The sequence below is a fragment of the Phyllobates terribilis genome, unplaced genomic scaffold (genome assembly GCF_046119375.1).
Source record: "Phyllobates terribilis strain yellow unplaced genomic scaffold, ASM4611937v1 Scaffold_8__6_contigs__length_399053987, whole genome shotgun sequence".
NCBI classification, from domain to species: Eukaryota; Metazoa; Chordata; class Amphibia; order Anura; family Dendrobatidae; genus Phyllobates; species Phyllobates terribilis.
Window position 1 is genome coordinate 291,219,023 of NW_027362768.1, and position 22,858 is coordinate 291,241,880.

Below are 22,858 nucleotides of genomic sequence, written 5' to 3' on the forward strand. Positions count from 1 at the left end.
CTAGAAAAGCTTGTCACCCAGAAAGAGATACAACTAGGAAAATAATTCATTGATTTATTTTGTTTAATTGTTAAATGCAGCTAAAAATATTTCAGAAATTCAAAAGAATGAAGCAATCACACTCGAGCAGCGCGAGCGTCTCTGTCTCCTGTTGCTTGAGTCACTATTATTTTTCGCCAATAAACAGCAATAATCTGTGTACTACATAAGCTGCATACTGAGCCAGATATTTAAAGAAGTCGGCGATTCTGCATTTTATCCATAGCTGCTGCTTTAGGAGCAAAATTTGGGTCTCAAATTCATGCAGATACAAAGTAAAGTATATGCTATATATCTGGATGTTGCATACTATTTGTTGGGGCGACTTAGGCTATGTCCACATGCTGCTTCCTTTGCTGCTTTTTTTTTAATGCAAATGAAAAGCTTTACAGTAACAGCAAAAGCGATGAGATTTTAGAAATCTTATGCACACGCATGGCTTTTTTCTCCCCAATTGAATTTGAGAACGGCATCGTTTTTTTAAATCTGCAGCCTGTCAATTCTTTCCGCATTTTTGCAGCTTTTTTTCACCCACAGAAAGCAATGAAAAAGAGAAAAATGTTGCAAAAACACAGGTGTATTTTTTTGCTCTTTCGTGTTATTTTTTTCTTCTTTAACCAGTTTTCGATAAATATAATTAACTTTATTAAACATATATTGCAATCCGCACCCAAAGGACGCTGTCAAAAACGCCATGAAAATGCTGCAAAAAATCAATGAAAAACTGTCTTTTTTACTGCCAAGAGAGCAGTAGAAATAAAAAACACAGCAAATCCAGGGTGTGTAACCATAGACCTATACTTTATTCGCTTGGATATTCTATGCATTATATGAATATTTATTTATATGGCATGATCTAGTAGTGGTGACCTGATTGCAGGGCTTCTGCAGAACACAGCAGGGTAAAAAGTAAAAATATAAAACAGTATATAATAGCTATAACCTTAACTTTATAAATTATGTTTAATAAAAAAGGATTTGACCTCATTGACATTGATTGACAGTAAAGAAAAATATAGATATCACAGTTCTATATACGGCGGCACACATACTGTACGTACCTGACTACAAACAGAAACATACAACTGCACACACACAAACAACGATGAATACATATTCACACAACAGAACACACGGCATCATATATCAGCTTTAAATTAATCAGTAACCAGGTAACAGCCTCTCTCTGTTCAATGTCACACTCACCTTTAAATTGTCATTCTACCTGAATGCAAAAATCCTTTATAATGGCCTGCAGCCACAATGTTGCTCACACCTCAGGGTAACGTTTACCCTCCGTATCTGGATAGTTGCAAGAGGATATTCTAGTAGCCCTTGACAAAAAAAATTTGACCCAACAAAGTTCGCTAATAACTCCTCTTTATTAAAGGGAATCGGTCAGTAGGATGAACCCTCCTAAGCCATCTATACGGCCATGTAGGTCATAGGAAGCTGAATAAAATGATACCTTGATGTCTGCAATCTGATGTCTTATTCCAGAGAAGTGCATATTTTTCTTAATATGTAAATGAGCTTTTAAGATTTATGACATTGATCTCCCTGAGAATCTGCCTCCATAGCTTATTTTACATGTAAGGAGGCGTTATCACTGTGAGACATGTAAATCAAGAGAGCAGACTGTCAGTCATTACATGTCTCACACTGATAACGGTATCAATAAAATGTCAGCTCAAGGCGCAAAAAATAAGCCCTCACACAGCCCCTGATCGCAAAAAATGGAAACATTATGGGTCTTGGAAAATGATGACAAACGCAAAAACTTTTTTTCATACAAGTTTCGGAATTTTTTTTCACCACCTAAATAAAAACTAAACTATACGTGTTTGGCATCTGTGTGCTTGTACTTACCTGGGGAATCATATTACCAGGTCAGTTTTACTATATAGTGAATATAGTAAATAAAAACTCAAGCAACAATTGTGGAATTGCACTTGGTTTGCAATTTCACTTCACTTGGAATTTTTTCCCCATTTTTCAGTACACTATATGGTTAAAAACTCGTCACGCAAAAAACAAGCCCTCATACGGCTATATTGATGGAAATATAGACATGTTAAGGCTTTTTGAAAAAGGGAAGGAAAAAAACGAAAATGAAAAAATGGAAAATGGCCCAGGGGTGAAGGGGTTATAGAGGACAAGTTAAAGCATGATAAACTGGCCACATGATGGATTTCTGGTTGTAGAGCTGAGTAAAAATGTATTTTATATATTTGTTTTTTTATTTCTCATCTCCTTTGTGGAGATATTAGTTAGTAAAGTTTAGATTCTAATTTCCCCTTAAACAAAGGGGGAGTTAGCAGGGGTTCTTGTCTGGGGTTGGTTACTTTTTCCCCTGTATGATGGAAAAAAAACATACCCCCAGAGAAGCTCAGAACAAGTTTCCTCTGTGTGAGACATATTATGACACACAGCCCTGCTGTCCTCCGTGATATCTCCACCTACTGTGTAGAGTAGATCAGAGCTATGTGTCAGTACAAACACTTTCAGAGCACTGAGAACCACCTCCTATCTCTTCACATGAATTCAGCAGCTACACTTTTGATTAGCCGGGTTGACGCGATGTTATCATTGCGGTGTGATGCACATGTGACCTCGCACCAGGTCGACCAATCAAAAGGAGAGCTGCGGATGTAGTCAGGTAGGAGGTGGTTCTCAGGGCTCCTATTCAGTGGCCACAGATCTCCAACACGTTCGATGGACCGGGTCCTGCAAATCAGTTCTCAGTAACTCTGCTGACAATGGTTTCGGAATCTGATTGTGTCATTGTTTCTGTCTTGCTGGCTCTGAATTTGCATTCTGATACTTCTATTCACCAACTCGTTCCACCGGCCAGCAGCTACTCTGCGGATGCAAGCCAGAGACCTCTACAGCAAAGGTCAGGGAGCCCTTGGGATCTGCTAAATGGAGTGTCCTAGGCTGTCCGTAGTGACCCATTTATGATGTATAGATGGAGATTGGGCTTCTAAGAATAGTTTGTGGGCTCAATGAGGGCTAAAAGGTAACAGCTGCAACCCTAAAAACTAGATATTCGATATGAGATGCTGTCACTTCTATTCTCTTCATAACAAATGTCCGGGTCACAATTCTCTTTGACTCTTTGAAGCTTTGCATGTATAAGGGATCTGTATAATCTGTAGCGGGTCTGGGAGGCGGAACCTCTGAGCTACTATACAAGGGGGCGGTCCTTGTAAGGGAGCGGGTGGCGACCAGGCAGGCAGTCACAGCAGGTGACCGGGACAGTCTCTGGGTGAACGGGCAGATGGTCACGGCAAGTGACCGGGACAGTCTCTGGAAGAACGGGCAGGAGATCACGGCAAGTGACTGGGGCAGTCTCTGGGTGAACGGGCAGATGATCACGGCAAGTGACCGGGACAGTCTCTGGGTGAACGGGCAGATGGTCACGGCAAGTGACCGGGGCAGTCTCTGGGTAAAGGGTTGGTACGACCTGTGGCGGCTGATGGTAGACTTGAGCTCCCAGGTGAGCAGGCGAGAGTCTCTGGATAAACGGGTGGTCACAGCATGTGACGGCGGAGCCTCCAGGAAGACCAACAGACAGGCGGCAGATGAGCGCTCCCAGATGAGCGGGCGAGAGTCTCTGGATAAGCGGGTGGTCACAGCACGTGACGGCAGAGCCTCCAGGTAGGCTAACGGACAGGCAGCAGATGAGCGCTCCCAGGTGAGCGGACAGGAGTCACTGGACAGGCAGGTGGTCACAGCACGTGACGGCGGAGCCTCCAGGTAGGCTAGCAGGCAGGTAGCAGATGTGCGCTCCCAGGTGAGTGGGCAAGCTGGTCCATAGACAGACTGACAGGAGTTGGAAGGCTGACCGTCGGACCTCAGGCAAGCAGGCAGGTAGCTGAAGTGCGCTCCCAGGTGAGCGGGCAAGCAGGTCCTTAGACAGACTGACAGGAGTTGTAAGGCAGACCGTCGGACCTCAGGCTAGCAGGCAGGTAGCGGAATATCAGGCAGGAAAAGACAGCAGGCTGGCAGGAATCTGGCAGGTATCTGGCAGGTAACTGGCAACGGGACCTGAGGGCTGAAGCAGAGTAGTGAACAGTGCAACAACATTGCTCGGGCACCTCCATTTTGGAGGAGGTGCCTTATATATGGTGAAGTCCTCCGGCCATTGGCAGGGGACTCCTTAGGACGGCGCGCGCGGCCCCTTTAAGAGGGAGGGAGAGCGCGCGCGCGCGCCCTAAGCACAGTGGCCGGGAAGGAGCGCGCGCTGCCAGCAGAGCGGGAGGAGGACGCCGGGCACGGAGCAGGGAGGTGAGGGGAACAGCGTCCCTGCCTAGCAGAGGGCAGGGACGCCGGCGCTACAGTACCCCCCCCTTTAGGCCCCCCCTTTTTTAGGCCAGACAGAAATTTAGCTAGGATGAGAGGGGCATGGATGTTCTCCCGGGGCTCCCACGTTCTCTCCTCAGGACCAAACCCCTTCCAATCTACTAGAAAAAAGGTCTTTCCTCTTACCCTTTTGGTGGCAAGAATGTTCTCTACCTCAAACTCGTCCTCAGCAGAAACCGGAGCAGGAGGCGTACCTGTAGACTTGGAAAACGAGTTAAGTACCACAGGTTTGAGGAGAGATACATGGAAGGAGTTAGGGATCCGTAAATTGGCCGGGAGTTTCAATTTATAGGCCACCGGGCTGATCTGACTGATGACCTCCAGGGGACCGATGAACCGAGGCCCTAACTTGTAAGAAGGTATCTTGAGTCGGACATATTTAGATGAGAGCCAGACTTTATCTCCGGGACGAAATTGTGGAGGATCCAGGCGTTTTTTGTCAGCGTGTCTTTTCATCCGTTCGGACGACTGAAGGAGTGCGGATCGGGTACTCTCCCAAATGGAGGAAAATTTGCTAACGAGAAATTCCGCAGCCGGGTTGTCCACAGAGGTGGAGACAGGAAAAGGAATCCGAGGATGCTGAACGAAGACTACAAAAAACGGGGATTTGGAGGAGGATTCGCTCTCGTGATTATTATAAGAGAACTCGGCCCATGGTAGGAGATCCACCCAGTCAGAATGATGGGCATTAACGAAGTGTCGGAGGTAACTGGTCAGGTTCTGATTGATCCGCTCCACTTGACCATTGGACTGTGGGTGGTAAGCGGAAGAGAAGTCCAGGGTGACATCTAGCAGTTTACAAGTGGCTCTCCAGAAGCGTGAGGTGAACTGTACCCCACGATCCGACACGATGTGAAGGGGCAGGCCATGAAGACGAAAGATGTGATGAATAAAGTCTTTAGCTAGCTCGGGTGCAGACGGGAGGCCTGGCAGGGGAACGAAATGAGCCATCTTGGAGAAGCGGTCAGCGACCACCCAAATGACCGTACAACCGGCAGAGACTGGGAGGTCTGTTATAAAGTCCATTGCTATATGCTGCCAGGGGGCAGCAGGTACTGGGAGCGGAAGGAGGCGACCGGCTGGCAGATGTCTCGGAACCTTGTTGCGGGCGCAGGACACACAGGCAGAAACAAAGTCTATTACGTCCTTGTGCAGGGTAGGCCACCAGTAGTGCCGGGTAATAAGCTGGAGGGTCTTTTTCTGACCGGCATGGCCAGCTAGTTTAGACGAGTGACCCCAGTAAAGGATCTTCTCCCGATCAGGTACTGATACGAACGTCTTTCCGGGAGGGAGACGATTTAGACTCACGGGAGCCACCTGCATTACTCTGGCGGGATCGATGATGTGTTTCGGATCTTCCTCGAGATCAGACACCAGAAAGGATCGAGACAAGGCGTCCGCCTTGACGTTTTTGTCAGCCGGGCGAAAATGAAGAACAAAATCAAAGCGAGCAAAAAACAAGGACCACCGGGCTTGGCGCGGGTTAAGTCTCTGGGCATGCTGGAGGTAAGCCAAGTTCTTGTGGTCAGTGTAAATTATTACCGGGTGAAGAGCCCCCTCGAGCAGGTAACGCCACTCCTCCAATGCCAGTTTGATGGCCAATAACTCTCGGTCTCCTATGGAATAATTGCGTTCAGAGGAGGAGAAGAGTTTAGAGAAGAAGCCGCAAGTTACCATCCTCCCGGAAGATGATTTTTGAGTAAGTACCGCTCCGGCTCCAGAGGAGGAGGCGTCAACTTCCAGGAAGAACTGCTTGTTGCCGTCCGGGCGATGCAGCACCGGGGCGGAAGAGAAGGCCTGTTTTAAGGAAAGAAAGGCCTCCTCTGCTTCGGGCGCCCACTCTTTGGGATTAGTACCCTTACGGGTGAGCGCGGAAATTGGGGCAGTCCGGGAAGAGAAGTGTGGTATGAAGAGGCGGTAGTAGTTGGCGAAGCCCAGGAACCGCTGAATGGCCTTCAACCCCTCCGGTCGAGGCCATTTCTCAATGGCAGACAATTTCTCTGGATCCATTAGTAGGCCGGTCTGAGAAATAATGTAGCCCAAAAACGGAAGCGAGGTCTGCTCAAAGAGGCACTTCTCGTATTTAGCGAAGAGGTGATTCTGCCTGAGCCTGAGCAGGACCTGACGAACGTCCCTCCGGTGAGTCTGGAGATCCGGAGAGAAGACCAAGATGTCGTCCAGGTACACCACTACGCAGGAGTAGAGAAGGTCCCGGAAGATGTCATTGACCAACTCTTGAAAGACGGCAGGAGCGTTACAGAGACCAAAGGGCATTACCAGATATTCATAGTGGCCGTCCCGGGTGTTGAATGCCGTCTTCCATTCATCCCCCTGACGGATACGAACCAGGTTGTACGCCCCACGGAGGTCCAGTTTGGTGAAGATTCTAGCCCCTCTCAGACGATCAAATAACTCCGGAATGAGCGGAAGGGGGTACTTATTCTTCACCGTGATCTGGTTAAGACCTCTATAGTCTATACAGGGACGGAGAGAGCCGTCCTTCTTTTTTACGAAGAAGAAGCCTGCTCCCGCCGGGGAGGTAGATTTCCGGATGAATCCCCTGGCCAGATTCTCCTCAATATATTCGGACATCGACCGGGTCTCAGCAGCGGATAATGGATAAATACGCCCACGGGGAGGAGTAGTACCGGGTAACAAGTCGATAGGGCAGTCGTATGGTCTATGAGGGGGTAGTGTCTCTGCTTCCTTTTTATTAAAGACATCAGCATAAGACCAATAAGGAATCGGAAGTCCAGGTAGATTAGCTGGGGTAGGAGAAGGACGGACGGGATGGACGGGAACCAGACAGGTCTTATGGCAGTCCTGTCCCCAGCGAAGGACTTCTCCGGTCTGCCAGTCAAGCACGGGTGCATGTCTCTGGAGCCAAGGTAGACCTAGCAGGAGGGCGTGAGAGAGTCCAGGCAGAACATGAAAGGAGATACTCTCAGAATGCAGCATTCCCACCTGCAGAGTAATGGATTCGGTGATGAGTTGGATGGGGCGTGGTAAGAGACCCCCATCCACGGCAGCAACAGACAAGGGTACAGCCAGAGGTTTGGTGGGGATGCGGTATCTCTCTACCAGGGACTGTGAAATAAGATTCCCGGCTGCTCCAGAGTCCAGTTGGGCTAGTTCGAAATAACGGTTCTCTCCGCAGACGATTGAAACTGACAGCAGCAGAGATGGAGAGGATTTATTCTTGTCTAGGTCGACCTCTCTGAGCGAACCTAGACACAGGCGTTTCCCGACCTCTCTGGGCAGGCACGGATCCGGTGCTCCTTACTGCCACAGTAGAAGCAGCTCCCCTCGGCACGGCGTAAGTCCTGACGGGTTTTGACCATCTTGGTCTGGTCGACCTGCATAGGCTCAGGAGAGTGTACCTGGGGAGAGACGGAGGGAGTGACGGGTTTCTGAAAAGTAGGAGCTAGACGTGGAAACCTCCTCTCATGGGTGACCTCTTTGGCACGCTCCTAGAACCGTAGGTCAATCCGGGTGGCAAGAGTTATTAGGTCATCGAGAATGGTAGGAACGTCCCGACCGGCAAGTTCATCTTTAATACGGCCGGACAGACTCTCCCAGAAGACGGATACCAGAGCGTCGTTATCCCAGGCCAGCTCCGAGGCAAGGGTACGGAACCGTATGGCATATTGGCCCACGGTGAGACTTCCCTGACGGAGGCGTAGCAGAGATGATGCGGATGAGGTCTTCCGTCCGGGTTCGTCAAAGACTTTCCGGAAAGCCGTGAGGAAGGCAGGCAAGTTGGACACCAGGGGGTCTCCTCTCTCCCAAAGAGGATTTAGCCAGGCCAGGGCCTCCCCGGTGAGATGGGACATGATGAAGGCAATTTTGGCCCGGTCGGAGTTAAACTGGTGGGACAATAGTTCAAAGTGCAGGGTGCACTGATTAATGAAGCCCCGAGCCTGGGCGGAGTCGCCTCCGAAGCGAGGAGGTGCAGAAAGCCGGGGTCCGGGGTAGGATACCATGATATTGGTGGGCAGCGGAGCTGCCGGGTTGCGAGTCATGGCACTGGCGGTGGTTGCTGGTGGAGCAGTCAGAGTGTCCAAGCGAGAATTGACATTCCGCAGGTGACCCAGGATGGACTCCTGTTGGGACCTCTGACGGGACAGTTCATGACAGAGGTCCGAGAGCGAGGGAGCTTGGGTGCCACCGGGTTCCATGGCCCGAGCAAACTGTAACGGGTCTGGGAGGCGGAACCTCTGAGCTACTATACAAGGGGGCGGTCCTTGTAAGGGAGCGGGTGGCGACCAGGCAGGCAGTCACAGCAGGTGACCGGGACAGTCTCTGGGTGAACGGGCAGATGGTCACGGCAAGTGACCGGGACAGTCTCTGGAAGAACGGGCAGGAGATCACGGCAAGTGACTGGGGCAGTCTCTGGGTGAACGGGCAGATGATCACGGCAAGTGACCGGGACAGTCTCTGGGTGAACGGGCAGATGGTCACGGCAAGTGACCGGGGCAGTCTCTGGGTAAAGGGTTGGTACGACCTGTGGCGGCTGATGGTAGACTTGAGCTCCCAGGTGAGCAGGAGAGAGTCTCTGGATAAACGGGTGGTCACAGCATGTGACAACGGAGCCTCCAGGAAGACCAACAGACAGGCGGCAGATGAGCGCTCCCAGATGAGCGGGCGAGAGTCTCTGGATAAGCGGGTGGTCACAGCACGTGACGGCAGAGCCTCCAGGTAGGCTAACGGACAGGCAGCAGATGAGCGCTCCCAGGTGAGCGGACAGGAGTCACTGGACAGGCAGGTGGTCACAGCACGTGACGGCGGAGCCTCCAGGTAGGCTAGCAGGCAGGTAGCAGATGTGCGCTCCCAGGTGAGCGGGCAAGCTGGTCCATAGACAGACTGACAGGAGTTGGAAGGCAGACCGTCGGACCTCAGGCAAGCAGGCAGGTAGCTGAAGTGCGCTCCCAGGTGAGCGGGCAAGCAGGTCCTTAGACAGACTGACAGGAGTTGTAAGGCAGACCGTCGGACCTCAGGCTAGCAGGCAGGTAGCGGAATATCAGGCAGGAAAAGACAGCAGGCTGGCAGGAATCTGGCAGGTATCTGGCAGGTAACTGGCAACGGGACCTGAGGGCTGAAGCAGAGTAGTGAACAGTGCAACAACATTGCTCGGGCACCTCCATTTTGGAGGAGGTGCCTTATATATGGTGAAGTCCTCCGGCCATTGGCCGGGGACTCCTTAGGACGGCGCGCGCGGCCCCTTTAAGAGGGAGGGAGAGCGCGCGCCCTAAGCACAGTGGCCGGGAAGGAGCGCGCGCTGCCAGCAGAGCGGGAGGAGGACGCCGGGCACGGAGCAGGGAGGTGAGGGGAACAGCGTCCCTGCCTAGCAGAGGGCAGGGACGCCGGCGCTACATAATCAGTATTTCTGAAATATATTTTATTACCCAGATTACTGTCTATATGAGCTGGAACATTTGGAGCAATCAAAAGAACTGTTGTGGGAGATCATATTTGCAGTGGCTGCTCTCCCGGCACTGTGAACTGAATACAGACACCTGCTTCTGTCAATACTAAGAATAGATGGCATGCTGCGATGTTCTCTATTGATGAAATACAGATCAATGAATGTGAATGAATGAATTCATTTGATTTTCCTGAGTTCTCTTATTGCTCACTGCTGCAGCTTGTGATCGTAGCGCTTTTTTGTAACGTATAATAGGAAACTACTAAAAAGCAATTTCTAGAATACAAGTGACAGTTCTCGCTTGGTGAACTTTCTCTGTAACCTTAGTAAATAGATTAAAGGGAACCTGTCACCAGTGTTGTCCCAAATGAGATGAGGCCCACCTTTCAGCCCTGAGATACAGTATTCTAATATGCTGTATATATTCCCCCAATCCGGCCGGCAAGACAAGAGAAAGAGCTTTTATTATACTCATGTATGGGGAGGTCGGGTCCGAAGGGCATCTCTTGTCTTGGTCCAGCGCCTCCCTTTTTCTTGCAATGCCATCCTACTTCTTGCTTCGTGTCGATGACGCATCCTACGTCATCCACCCAGTGTGCCAAGTGCGCTTCTGCGCAGGCATACTTCTCAGCCCTGACCAGAGCATAGTAAAGTATTGCAGTGCGCCGGAGCCGGGGCTCTTTGACCTTTCCCAGCGCCTGCGCACTCTAGTACTTTGCTCTGCTGTAATCAGGGCAGAGAAGTACGCCTGCACAGGAGCACTGTGTGGATAACGTAGGACATGTCATCCACACGAAGCAAGAAGGAGGATGGCATCACAAAAAGAAGGGAGACACCGGACCAAGGCAGCAACTCCCATCCGACCCAACCGCCCCGTAGGTGAGCACTATAAAAGGTCTTTACCTTGTCTTGAAGGCCGGATTGGGGGCTTATATACAGCATATTAGAATACTGTACATCTGGCTGAAAGGTGGTGGTCTTATATCGCGTGGGACTAACCTGCAAAAACGACGAGAAAGATGAAAAAGAAGATGTTTCAAAAAGAACATCGCTGGCATTTTACTGATGCTTCTTCTGCTTCAAAAAGTATGCGGATGCTCCACCTCCTAAAAGATGCTGTTTGCATATACAGTAGCCTTAGGGTATATTCACAAAGAAACTTCTCACAGAAAAGTTGCAGCAAAATTGTTATGAAAATTGTGCAAACTGCAACAATATATATCGCAAAGGGTGAAATCAGGAGCATAAATTGCTGCGCTGTAGAATGAAATCTCATTCACAATCCTGCTACTATAATATGCAAATCCACAGAGGATAATCTGCTGTGCATTCACCCTCTGGTGGCATAAAGATTATAGAAGAAGAAGAATATAATTTTTTTTTATTTCTTAGTCAAATCCAAAGTGGGTTTTTTTTAATTAAGACATATGGGACTTCACAATTTTTTCAAAATTGAGTGACTATCACCTCATATTGTTGGTCTTTTATGGAGGACAAAGGTCTTTTATGTGTTTTTATTGGAGTGTATTCGTCCTAAAATCCTACTTAAAAACTGCTTCAAAAACTCTTGGAAAACTCTTCCTATTCATTTTCATTGGGAATCCACGTTGCTGTTTATATGAGAAGTTCTTTGAGTGTTTTTTTTTTTCCTGAACAACTTTTGAAAAACAATTTGGTGGAAAATGATTTGAAGTCTGGACCACCAGAAGCTTCAAACTGTGCTGGCCTTCGTTATAATATTATTATTACCTTGACATTTTTTCAATGGCGTTGTCCATTCAAGTAAGTTATGCCAAATTTAGACATCCGTGTAGCCTGTCCATGTATGGACAGGCTGCAGGTCTCCTGACCCCAACTGAACGGCCTCATAAGTATATATGAGTCTATCAAGTTTTGGCCAAGAGACGTGTACATTGTCCATACATCATGGTCCGTACTCTGAATTTGGTTTACCTTATATGACTGGAAAGCTCCATTGAAAAAATGTCAAGGTAATAATAATGTTACAGTGAAAGTTATGGTAGTTTGAACCTGAATTTTTTACAGAATCCACAAAATGTTTCCGATAGGGCCAGGCTAAGATTGGTGGAAACCCCAGGCATTATGTTTGGTGAGGACCACCTATCCTACATACAATATGTAACTTAACCATCTGAGCCCTTATAGCAGTTATGTTACGATCCTGGACTATAAGGAAGGAACAACATGGTATTAGAATTGCCATGTTGGATCATATGTAGATTTCTTAGGTGTTTTGGAGGGAAAGTCTCCAGCCAAAACAATATGTTTACTATTTGCTGAGGGGAAGATTTCTTTCAGGTCACTATGCGACCTATCATACTCATGTTGCTAGGGGCTTATAGTATCCATGTGACCCGCCCATTGTGTTTAGGAAGGTCCACTTTTGGGCTAAGGGCATGTTCTAATTGAAAACGTAACTTGTTTTTAGGTGTTAATCTTTACCTTGTCAATTGTTGCTTTTTTATCCACCCACAGTCTTTATGAAAATGAGGGGTAAATTACTGACACATTTGGGGGTGAACAAATAAAATGTAAAGCTCATGGATCCAATTCAACAAGACTGACTCACGCTGGTCTTGATGAGGGGGCAAGGTGAAGTGTGAGGTGCACACCTCTTAATGAATCAGGCAAAGCACAAAATGACATGTGCCTCCCTCCATGTGCACCTCACCACAAATCTTACTCCAGCCCCTGTGTAGCGAGAGCCATCTCTCACCATGAATTTGACGAGCGGTGGTCGCCATGCCCCGTATGTTTCACACACTTAGTCGGAGCTGGGCAAAAATGATGTGAAAATGACAAAAGTTCCAATTTTTTTTGTGAAAAAGTTTTGCAATTTTTCAAAGTTTCTTTAGAAAAAACTTTGATGAACTGGACTTTATGTATTGATGCATCGATTGACTTTTCAAAGAATTCTGGCGAAAAATCTTTGATGAATTCGGCTTGATCTAAGCCCAGCCTATCATTTTGAAAAGAAGCAATCAAATGATCACAAGTTCAAATTCCCTAGGGAGACTAAAATCAAAAGTAAAAAATATATAAAAAAAATATATATATATAAATTTGTATCACCCCCACCTTTCTCTCCTTAAAAATAAATAAATAAAAAATAAACATATATATGGTATTGCCACATTTGTAAAAGCCTGATCTATAAAACTATAAAATAAATGAACACGTACGGTAAATATCATAAAGAGAAAAAAACTGAAACCCCAGAACTGTGGTATTTTTTTGGTCACAGCACCTCCTGTAAAAAAAATGCAAGAAAACTAGATCAAAAGATAGTATGTGACCCAAAATAATGTCAATAAAAATGACTGCTTACCACTTAAATAAAAAAAAATAACTATATGAGTCGGATATTGCCATAATTACGTAATCGTATTGACCTGGAAAATGATGCTGCTGGGTTATTTTTACCGCACAATGAACACTGTAACCCTCTCATCCCACAGATACAAATGGTAGAATCCCTTTGCTTTCCGCAATTTTTATCACAAGTGGAATCTTTTTCCCTTTTCCAGTATGTTTGTATTGTATGGCAAAATAAATGATGTCTTTTAAAGCTATAACTCGGCACACAAAAAAACAAGACCTCATATGGCTATGTCGACAGAAAAAATAACACAGTTATGGCTCTTGGAAAAAGAAGAGGAAAAATACTAAAACGCAAAAATTAAAAAAAAATCCCCTGGTTATGAAAGGGTTAAAGGTTTAAATGAATTAATTTATTGATTGGGTTAAGGATAATACTTGACCCATTGTCTGGCTCTAATCCAACCTCAGTTTGACCAGTTTACAAGTTTGGCCACGGCCCCACTATTAGTATTCGGTCATTATTTTTTCTCAGGAGTGGGTGATAAATGCAGAATTGGTGACTTGTTTCTATTATACCTTTTCTCTGATTGTTCCTCACCTGTTTTGGTTCCCACTCCTGAGAAAAAATACTGACTGAATACTGACCAAATACTGATAGTGGGGATGTGGCCTTAATGAGAAAACTGCATGGAAACCCACTGGACAATTCCACACCAAGTTAAGCAGCTTTTAGTTTGGACTCTTTTTTCTCTTTTTTTCATACTTCCTTGCGTTCCATGGAAAAACTTCCCTTGCCCCCCTGCCGGTCTCTGTATTCTGGCCTTTAGCAATACAGCTGAAAAAAGTAATAAGACATCAGCAAAACAACTATCCACATTATTCCAGCAGAGAATAAAAAAAAAAAAAGCTTGATAACATTTTTGGGTTAAGCTGAGACATTGAGCTTTTGTATCCCCTGATTATGCTAACTTCTTGCTTTTTGATTGTTGTATTACAAGATGAACAGATCAATTTGAGGGATTTTTTCAATTACTTTTACTACCACCTCTGTTTTGTGACTTTTGTGCTGCTTCCAATTCTTTTGTAACTGCATTATGTAATATCAACACATGACGGCTGCAGCAATCTCATGTGACAACACGTTATTGATGAAGGCGAGGCTACAGAGACCATCAGTAGAACTGCAAATGGAGGATTATAATGTGTTATGTTTATTTTAAACCTATTTGGACTAAGTTTACCTAAAATAAAAATTGAGAATAAAATGGAAAATGAATTAAATCTTTTTTAAAAATTGAGATTGTATTGTTTGGCAAAATAGCCCCCAGACCTAATGGGAGTTATTATACATAGAAATGGTCAAAACATGTGAATCCCTACAACGTAAAATAATGGAAGCAACATATCTGGTGGAGATGCTGAGGTACCAGATATAAACTTTCTTTATAAATACTAGTCGTGGAAAATGTTAGACAGACAGAGAAATAGAGAAAGGACCTCACTCCAAGGTCGCCAGACTGGTGGAAGTCCTACATTATATGCCCTTTGTGCTCCCTTATAATTCAGTCCTGGGTGCAAGACTATTATGTCCCTCTTATACTGATTTATACAGGATGGCAACAACATAGTGAGGTCAAAAATGTTAGAAAGACAGAGAATTCGGTGAAGGACACAACCCAAGGTTTCCATGCTGGTGAAAGAGCTACAAAATGTGCCCCTTGTGCTCCCCTTATAATACTTTCTTTGGTGCAGGACTATAATGTCCCTCTTAAAATGATTTATACAGGATGACAACAGCATAGTGAGGGCAAAAATGTTAGAAAGACAAAGAATTAGGTGAAGGACCCAACCCATGGTTTCTGTTATGATCGGCTACAAGCACTAAGGAAAGACAGGAGATCTGTCCCTACAATAGAGCTAAGCTAGATCCCTACGATGTAACGGGGAACCTGATCCTGCGATCAGACCCGCTAAAGTCCTCAGCTAGTCTGAACGAAGACCTATAGATGTGAGGGAGGGATCCCTACAAGAACTAGGGACTGGGAGAAAGATGGACACCTCCTAGCAGAAATTGTAGCAGTAAAAAGACAAACAAACAACATAAAACATAGAGGTCAAAAGACATAGCTAAACTGACTGAGAAAGGTTACAAAGCACCTGGCTAGCTGAAGAGTAGAAATTACAATGAAGTCAAGCATGGCCAGAAGTGCAGAGCAGGATTAAATAGGCAAAAAAGGTCATGTGACCAGCAAAATAGAAAAAACCTAACAGGAGAGTTCTAACAGTACCCCCTCTTCTATGAGGATCCTCCGGATCCCCTAGGCCCAGGCTTATCAGGAAACCTCTTGTGAAACGCTCTGACAAGTCTGGAAGCAGAAACATCATCCGCCCTCACCCATGAGTTATCCTCGGGACCGAAACCCTTCCAAGCGACGAGATACTGCAAACTCCCCCTATACCGTCTAGAATTAAAGATGCGGGAAATTTCATATTCCCTGTCCTCCACCACCAGAGGAACAGTGGCAGTGGCGTCTCTATCTGATACATCAGCTTTTTTCAATAGAGAAACATGAAACACCGGATTAATCTTCCAGGAGGTAGGAACCTTCAACCTAACAGCAGATTGGTTAACTACCTGAAGCACCTTAAAGGGCCCTACAAACTTGGGACCCAATTTTTTAGAAGGAATCCTCAACCGCAGATTCTTAGAGGACAACCAAACCATGTCACCAACCGTAAACAAAACCTCTTGACGTTTCCCGTCAAAGTACCTCTTAGATTTTTTGTTAGCCTCCTGAAGATTACCCCGCACATCCGTCCAAACACTCTCCAAATCACCGGAAAAACTCTCCTCCTCAGGCACAGCCGATACCAATTTGGAGAATGACCCAAAAGACGGATGTCTCACAGAACAACAAAAAAAAGGCGAACACCCAGCAGAAGAGGATGTATGCTTGTTAAGAGCAAATTCAGCAAGCGGCAGAAACTCAGACCACCCCTCTTGATTGTCTGCCACAAAACAACGCAAGAACTGCTCAACATCCTGATTCTTTCTTTCTGTCTGGCCATTAGACTCAGGATGATAACCAGATGAAAACGACAAATGAACTCCCAACCTGTCACAAAAGGCACGCCAAAAAAGAGCCACGAACTGAGGTCCCCTATCAGAAACAATGTCAGTAGGAACACCATGGAGTCTGACAATTTCCTTGACAAAGGCCTTAGCGAGTTTCATAGCGCAGGGCAGTTTGATGAAGGGAACTAAGTGACACATCTTGCTAAAACGGTCCACGACCACCCAGATGACCGTGAAACCCTCAGAGGAGGGAAGGTCAGTAATAAAGTCCATAGCCAGATGTGTCCAAGGTGCACTAGGGACCTCCAGAGGGCAAAGCAGCCCCGCAGCAGGAGTATGAGAAGACTTAGATCTAGCACACACAGTACATTGACGCACCCACTTAATGACTTCTTTCTGCCATCCAGGCCACCAAAAACTGCGACCCACAAGTCTCTTGGTCTCAGAAATTCCTGGATGACCTGCCAACCGAGACTCATGACACTCAACAAACAAATCTCTCCTAAAGGTCCTAGGCACAAACAACCTCCCATGGGGAGTGTTAGATGGGGCATTCTCCTGTGCTTTAAGAATCCCATCTTCCAAAACGGAGTCCAATGCAGCAATCACAACACCTTCTTGTAAAATGCTCTCCTCCTCCTCAGCACCGACCATGGGAGAAAAGCTGCGAGACAAAGCATCAGCTTTAACATTCTTGGTACCCGGGATGTAAGTAACGGAAAAATTAAACAGCGAAAAAAAAAAGTGCCCACCTAGCCTGACGGGCATTCAAGCGCTTGGCAGCATCAAGATAGATCAGTGAAAACCTGAATGGGAAATTCAGCACCTTCCAAGAGATAACGCCAGTGTTCAAATGCGAGTTTAATAGCCAGCAATTCCCGATTACCAATATCGTAATTAAGTTCAGTCTCAGAAAATTTTTTTGAAAATAAGGCCCAGGGATGTACTCCATCCTTGTTTTCCTGAGACAACACCGCACCGACCCCCACAGAAGAAGCATCAACCTCAACCAAAAACGGCTTAGTCACATCAGGCTGCATAAGGATGGGGGCAGAGCTGAACCTCTCCTTTAGAAACACAAACGCTTCAATGGCCTCCGTAGTCCACTGAACCGTATTCGCACCTTTCCTGGTGAGATCGGTCAGTGGTTTAACAATAATAGAAAATTTTTTAATGAATTTTCTGTAATAATTGGCGAAACCCAAAAACCTCTGTATCGATTTCAAACCAATAGGCCTAGGCCATTCCTGCACAGCTTGAACTTTCACCGGGTCCATCTCAAAGCCCTCGCTGGAGATAATGTAGCCCAAAAAACTAATTCTCTGTACCGCGAACTCACATTTCTCTAGCTTAGCAAAAAGCGAATTCTCAATTAATAACTGTAATACCTCACGTACGCTCCGCCAATGAGACTCCAGATCAGGCGAATAAATCAAAATGTCATCCAAATACACAACCACATTTTTGCCGATCAAAGGTCTAAGGATGTCATTAATAAGATTCTGAAAAAATGCTGGTGCATTGGTAAGACCAAAAGGCATAACCAGATTCTCAAAATGACCCACAGGAGTGTTAAAAGCAGTCTTCCATTCATCACCCTCCTTCATAAGCAACAAATTGTATGCCCCCCGGAGATCAATTTTACAGAACCACTTGGCCCCCACTAACTGGTAAAACAAATCAGGAATCAATGGCAGTGGGTAGGGATTGCGTACAGTAATTTTATTAATCTCACGAAAGTCCAGACAAGGACGTAAACCGCCGTCCTTTTTTTTAGCAAAAAAAAATCCAACAGCCACAGGTGACTTAGAGGGTCTGATATGACCGGCGGCCAAGCTCATCTGTATGTATTCCTCCAAAGCCTTTCTCTCAGGAATAGTAAGATTAAATAAATGACTTTTAGGAAGAGTCGCTCCAGGGACAAATTCAATGGTACAATCATAGTCTCTATGGGGAGGCAAAATTTGCGACTCCTTCTCAGAAAAAACTTTCCAAAAATCCTGAATAGGTACAGGTAATTCCCCTTTATCCACAGCAGCAATGCGCCCGTTACAACACTTGTCATAACACTTAGGGCTCCAGGACTTAATTTCATTAGTAGACCAATCCAGTACAGGATTGTGCAATTTTAACCAGGGTAACCCCAAAACTACTGGAGAAGGCAAATTATTTAATACTACCAAATCCAAATTTTCTTGGTGAATACCATTAATAGTGAGGGGAAATTCATAAACTTTGTGAGTAACACATTTCAAGGGAGAGCCATCGACAGAAACCACGGCAATAGGGGATGACAAAGGTTTGGGTTTTAATTTAAGTTTTTCCAAGAATCCCCCATCAATCACATTCAGAGTAGAACCACAATCCACAAATACCCGAAATTCAATTAATTCTTCCTGAGCTGCAGTAGTAGCAGAAAGAAATACCCCCTTAGTGCTTAAACAGGCTATATGGGCATAACTGACCTTTTTTTTTTCTTTGTTCATACGAAGCACACAGTTCTTAATGAAATGGTCAGATTTTCCGCAATAAAAGCACAAACCTTCAGAAAACCTGCGGTCTTTTTCCTGAGAGCGGGGTGACATCGCCCCAATCTCCATTGGCTCTCCAATGTCAGTACAGACCCTCTCAAGACTAGAAGCTGACATGGCAAAGGATTTACTCTCATTAACCCTTGCACGCAGTCTCCTGTCCACCCGTATAGCTAATTGCATTGCCTCCTGTAAGTTTCCAGGTGTAGGATAAGCAATCAGCAGATCCTTAACCCTTTCACCTAGCCCAGCAAGAAATAAACTTTTCAGAGCTGAATCGTTCCACCCCACCTGAGCAGACCACCGACGGAAGTGAGTACAATAATTTTCCACATTACCTGATCCCTGCCTCAAAAGTCTCAGCTGATGAGACACAATCAGGATCATCATACAACAACCCCAAAGCAGAAAAAAAACTATCCACTGATCTAAAGCACGGATCACTAGGTTGGAGAGAAAAGACCCATCCCTGAGGTTCTTTGCGCAAAAGTGACATTATGAACCCTATGCGCTGTGATTCATCACCAGAGGATCTGGGTCTCAAACGAAAATACAATAAACAAGCATTTTTAAAGGAAAAAAAATCTTGTTGTTCACCAAAAAATAAATCAGGCAATCGTACCTTTGGCTCCACAAAATGCGCTCCAGAACAGCTACTCACGTAGGCGTTGAGCCAAATCCTGAACCGACACCATGATGGAAACTGGAGGTCTTTCCTTAGAGATATTTTTTGGCTGGACTTACTGTTATGATCGGCTACAAGCACTAAGGAAAGACAGGAGATCTGTCCCTACAATAGAGCTAAGCTAGATCCCTACGATGTAACGGGGAACCTGATCCTGCGATCAGACCCGCTAAAGTCCTCAGCTAGTCTGAACGAAGACCTATAGATGTGAGGGAGGGATCCCTACAAGAACTAGGGACTGGGAGAAAGATGGACACCTCCTAGCAGAAATTGTAGCAGTAAAAAGACAAACAAACAACATAGAACATAGAGGTCAAAAGACCTAGCTAAACTGACTGAGAAAGGTTACAAAGCACCTGGCTAGCTTAAGAGTAGAAATTACAATGAAGTCCAGCATGGCCAGAAGGGCGGAGCAGGATTAAATAGGCAAAAAAGGTCATGTGACCAGCAAAATAGAAAAAACCTAATAGGAGAGTTCTAACAGTTTCCAGGCTGGTGAAAGAGCTACAAAATGTGCCCCTTGTGCTCCCCTTATAATTATTTCTTGGGTGCAGGACTATTATGTCCCTGTTATACTGATTTACAGACGATGGCAACAGCATAGTGAGGACAACATTTTTAGATAGATGGAGAAATAGATGGAGGTCTACACCCCAAGGTCCCGAGGCTGGTGAAGTCCTACAACATATGTCACTGGTGCTCCCCTTATAATTCTGTCCTGGGTGCAGGGTAGGATGGCAACAACATAGTGAGGTCAAATCAATATAATAAATGACAGTCATAATTTTAGCTCACCTTTACAGCAAGATGCATCCGTGTTTCTTAGGCCGAGAGGGTGGAGGACATAACACTGCTCTAATGGCCTCATCAAACACTGTCTTGAGACCGCGCTGTGTAAGAGCTGAGCACTCTAGATATTTCACAGACTCTGTCGACACAAAGAAACAAAGCATTAGAAAAGGTGCAAAATGGAAAAAGAAAGCATTCAGATCATGAACGGAAAGCAGAGAGGCACAAAAAACAGATAAAGAAAAGAAAGCGATCCATGGACATTGTAGGTGAATACTGTACGTCAGCAGGATAGACAGCAGGCCGGCTATTATTTATTATGGAAGCAGCCTCCATAGTGTGTTTACATTCAGACCTTGTCTTTGCTCAACCAAAAACAAGATCATTATCCATTCTTTTCAACAGCATCATTAGTCTTCTCTTTCTGTTTCTCACAGCTTGCTTTCATAAATCCTTTCTTCATGCCGGCAATATCAAGAGGACATATAGGATTTATTTAACCCTGCTACAGATTAGATTCTTAGTCTATGACACATTTATTCCAAGAGGCAACACTGATTCATTTAAAGGGGTATATTACAGTTTGGCAAATAAAAGTTATTCATTATATATTAAAAAGTTATACAATTTTCTAATATACTTCTTATATCAAGACCTCATCTTGCATAGCCATTCAATATATACCTTAAACGGGGTAATCCAGGACTATTTTTTAACTATGTGCCTAAAAACTAACAGGCAGGTAGTTGCTAACTATCTGAATGTTGTGCCAGACACCAATCTCTGCTGGCACAGTTCGGTCAGACATCTCCTGCCAGTGATTCATTGGCTTCCGTTGATATCACGTAGACAGAGCAGCTCCTTTTCTTCCGCTCTGCTCTGTTGACGGGGCGTGGCTGCTGACATAATGCTGATTGACTGCCGGTTCAGTACTGCCTAACTGCAGGAAGCAGGCTGTCAATCAGCATGACATTGGCAGTCACACCCAATCAACCTAGCAGAGCGGAAGAGGAAGAGCTACTCTGTTGACTTTGTGCAGCTGAACTGCTGGCAGGAGCAGTCAGTGGCAGCTGTATGCCGGAGCTGGGTAGAACTGGCATGTAGTTAGCAACTACTGTACCTACCTGTTAGTTTTTAGCAACTTAGTAAAAAAAAGAGTCCTGGATAAACCCTTTAATTGTTTACTGCCAGCTGATACAAAGGTTTCCTAGTCATGTGATACACAAGTGCACAGCTCGTTAAATGACAGACGTCTGATAATTGAACTAAAGGCTTAGATCAAAGTCGGTTAAACTCGCTGATTTGGCATTATCGACCATCTGATGTGTATGGGGGCCTCCCAACTCTTCCCTAACAGATGATGTCGGGGGAGAGATGAATTAGGCTGTTAGAATTTCAACACTCAATTCATTCATTTGTTTGCCTCTCTTCCTGCTGAAAACTCATGAATGTTTTGGCCGAGCTGACTGTTCATGTGTATGGGGGGCTCGAGAGATAATATCAGGCCAACAAAAATTCAGCCAACAGATATCTCATGAGTATGACCAGCTGAAAAGGAATCTGTCACCAGGTTTTTGCCATTTAACATGAGAGCAGCATAATGTGGCGATAGAAACTCTGATTCCAAAGATGTGCCATTTACTGGGCTGCTTGCTGTAGTTTTGATAAAAATCACTGTTTTATCAGCAGGAGATTATAACTAGTGGACCTGGGATTTATCATCACCCAGTGATTTTTAGGCATTTACCAAGCTCCCATTCCAGGCAGGTGCGACCATGACCGGGCACTCCGGACGCCAGAGCCTATCTCTCCTGGATTTGCATTCTCAGATGCATGTTCAGCCCAAAAGTATTGCGACACAGAAACCCGCCTGTTTCATGCACCGCAATACACTCTGCTGACAAATCAGAGGTGACAGCTTGCCCGTCACGGGCAGCGCATATCAGTGACGTCATGCACTGCCCATGCTGGCACGCCAAAGTCAGCTGCCTGCTTCTGCGCTGGCTAGAGAGGAGGAGACCACATGTCGTGAGAGCGTGGAAAGGTAAGAATAATCATTTGTTTCTTTTTAAAATGTGCTGTAGAAGAATCAGGGACATTATTACTGAAAGGGCCCCAGGACGGGGAACTTATTCCCCTATTATTTGAAGGGGCCCAGGATGGGGGACATTATACTAGGAAGGGGTTTTGGATGGGAGACATTGTTATAGGATGGGGCCCAGGATGGAAGTGGGCATATTATAGGAAAGGGCCAAGAGGGGGACATTATTACTGGAAGGGACCAGTATCGGAACATTATTACTGGGAGGAGCCCAGGATAAGGGACATTCTACCAGGAAGGGGCCCAGGATAGGGGACATTGTAAAAGGATGGGGGGCATTATCACAGAAATGGGCCCAGGATGGGGGACATTAATTCAGGAAGGGGTCAGGAGGGTAACATTATTACTGGAAGAGGCCAGTATGGGGGACATTATTATAGGAAGGAGACAGGACATGGGACACTATTCCATGAGGGTAAATACACATGTTTTTATAAGCTCTAGAATGCTACAAGGGCCCAAACATCTGTCCAACATGCTGGTGGTGGCCCAGGTCCAAATTTTG

General features: G+C 45.7%; 1 protein-coding gene across 1 annotated transcript in view; it reads right to left on the reverse strand.

Moving 5' to 3' along the window:
• RAC2 (Rac family small GTPase 2) overlaps positions 1-22,858 on the reverse strand; it is a 121,604-nt gene that overhangs the window by 6,701 nt on the left and 92,045 nt on the right. The window contains exon 6 of the mRNA XM_073642732.1: positions 20,259-20,391. Within this exon, the coding sequence (XP_073498833.1) occupies positions 20,261-20,391 (131 nt within the window). The 3' untranslated portion in view covers positions 20,259-20,260. The remainder of the gene's footprint in view (positions 1-20,258; positions 20,392-22,858) is intronic.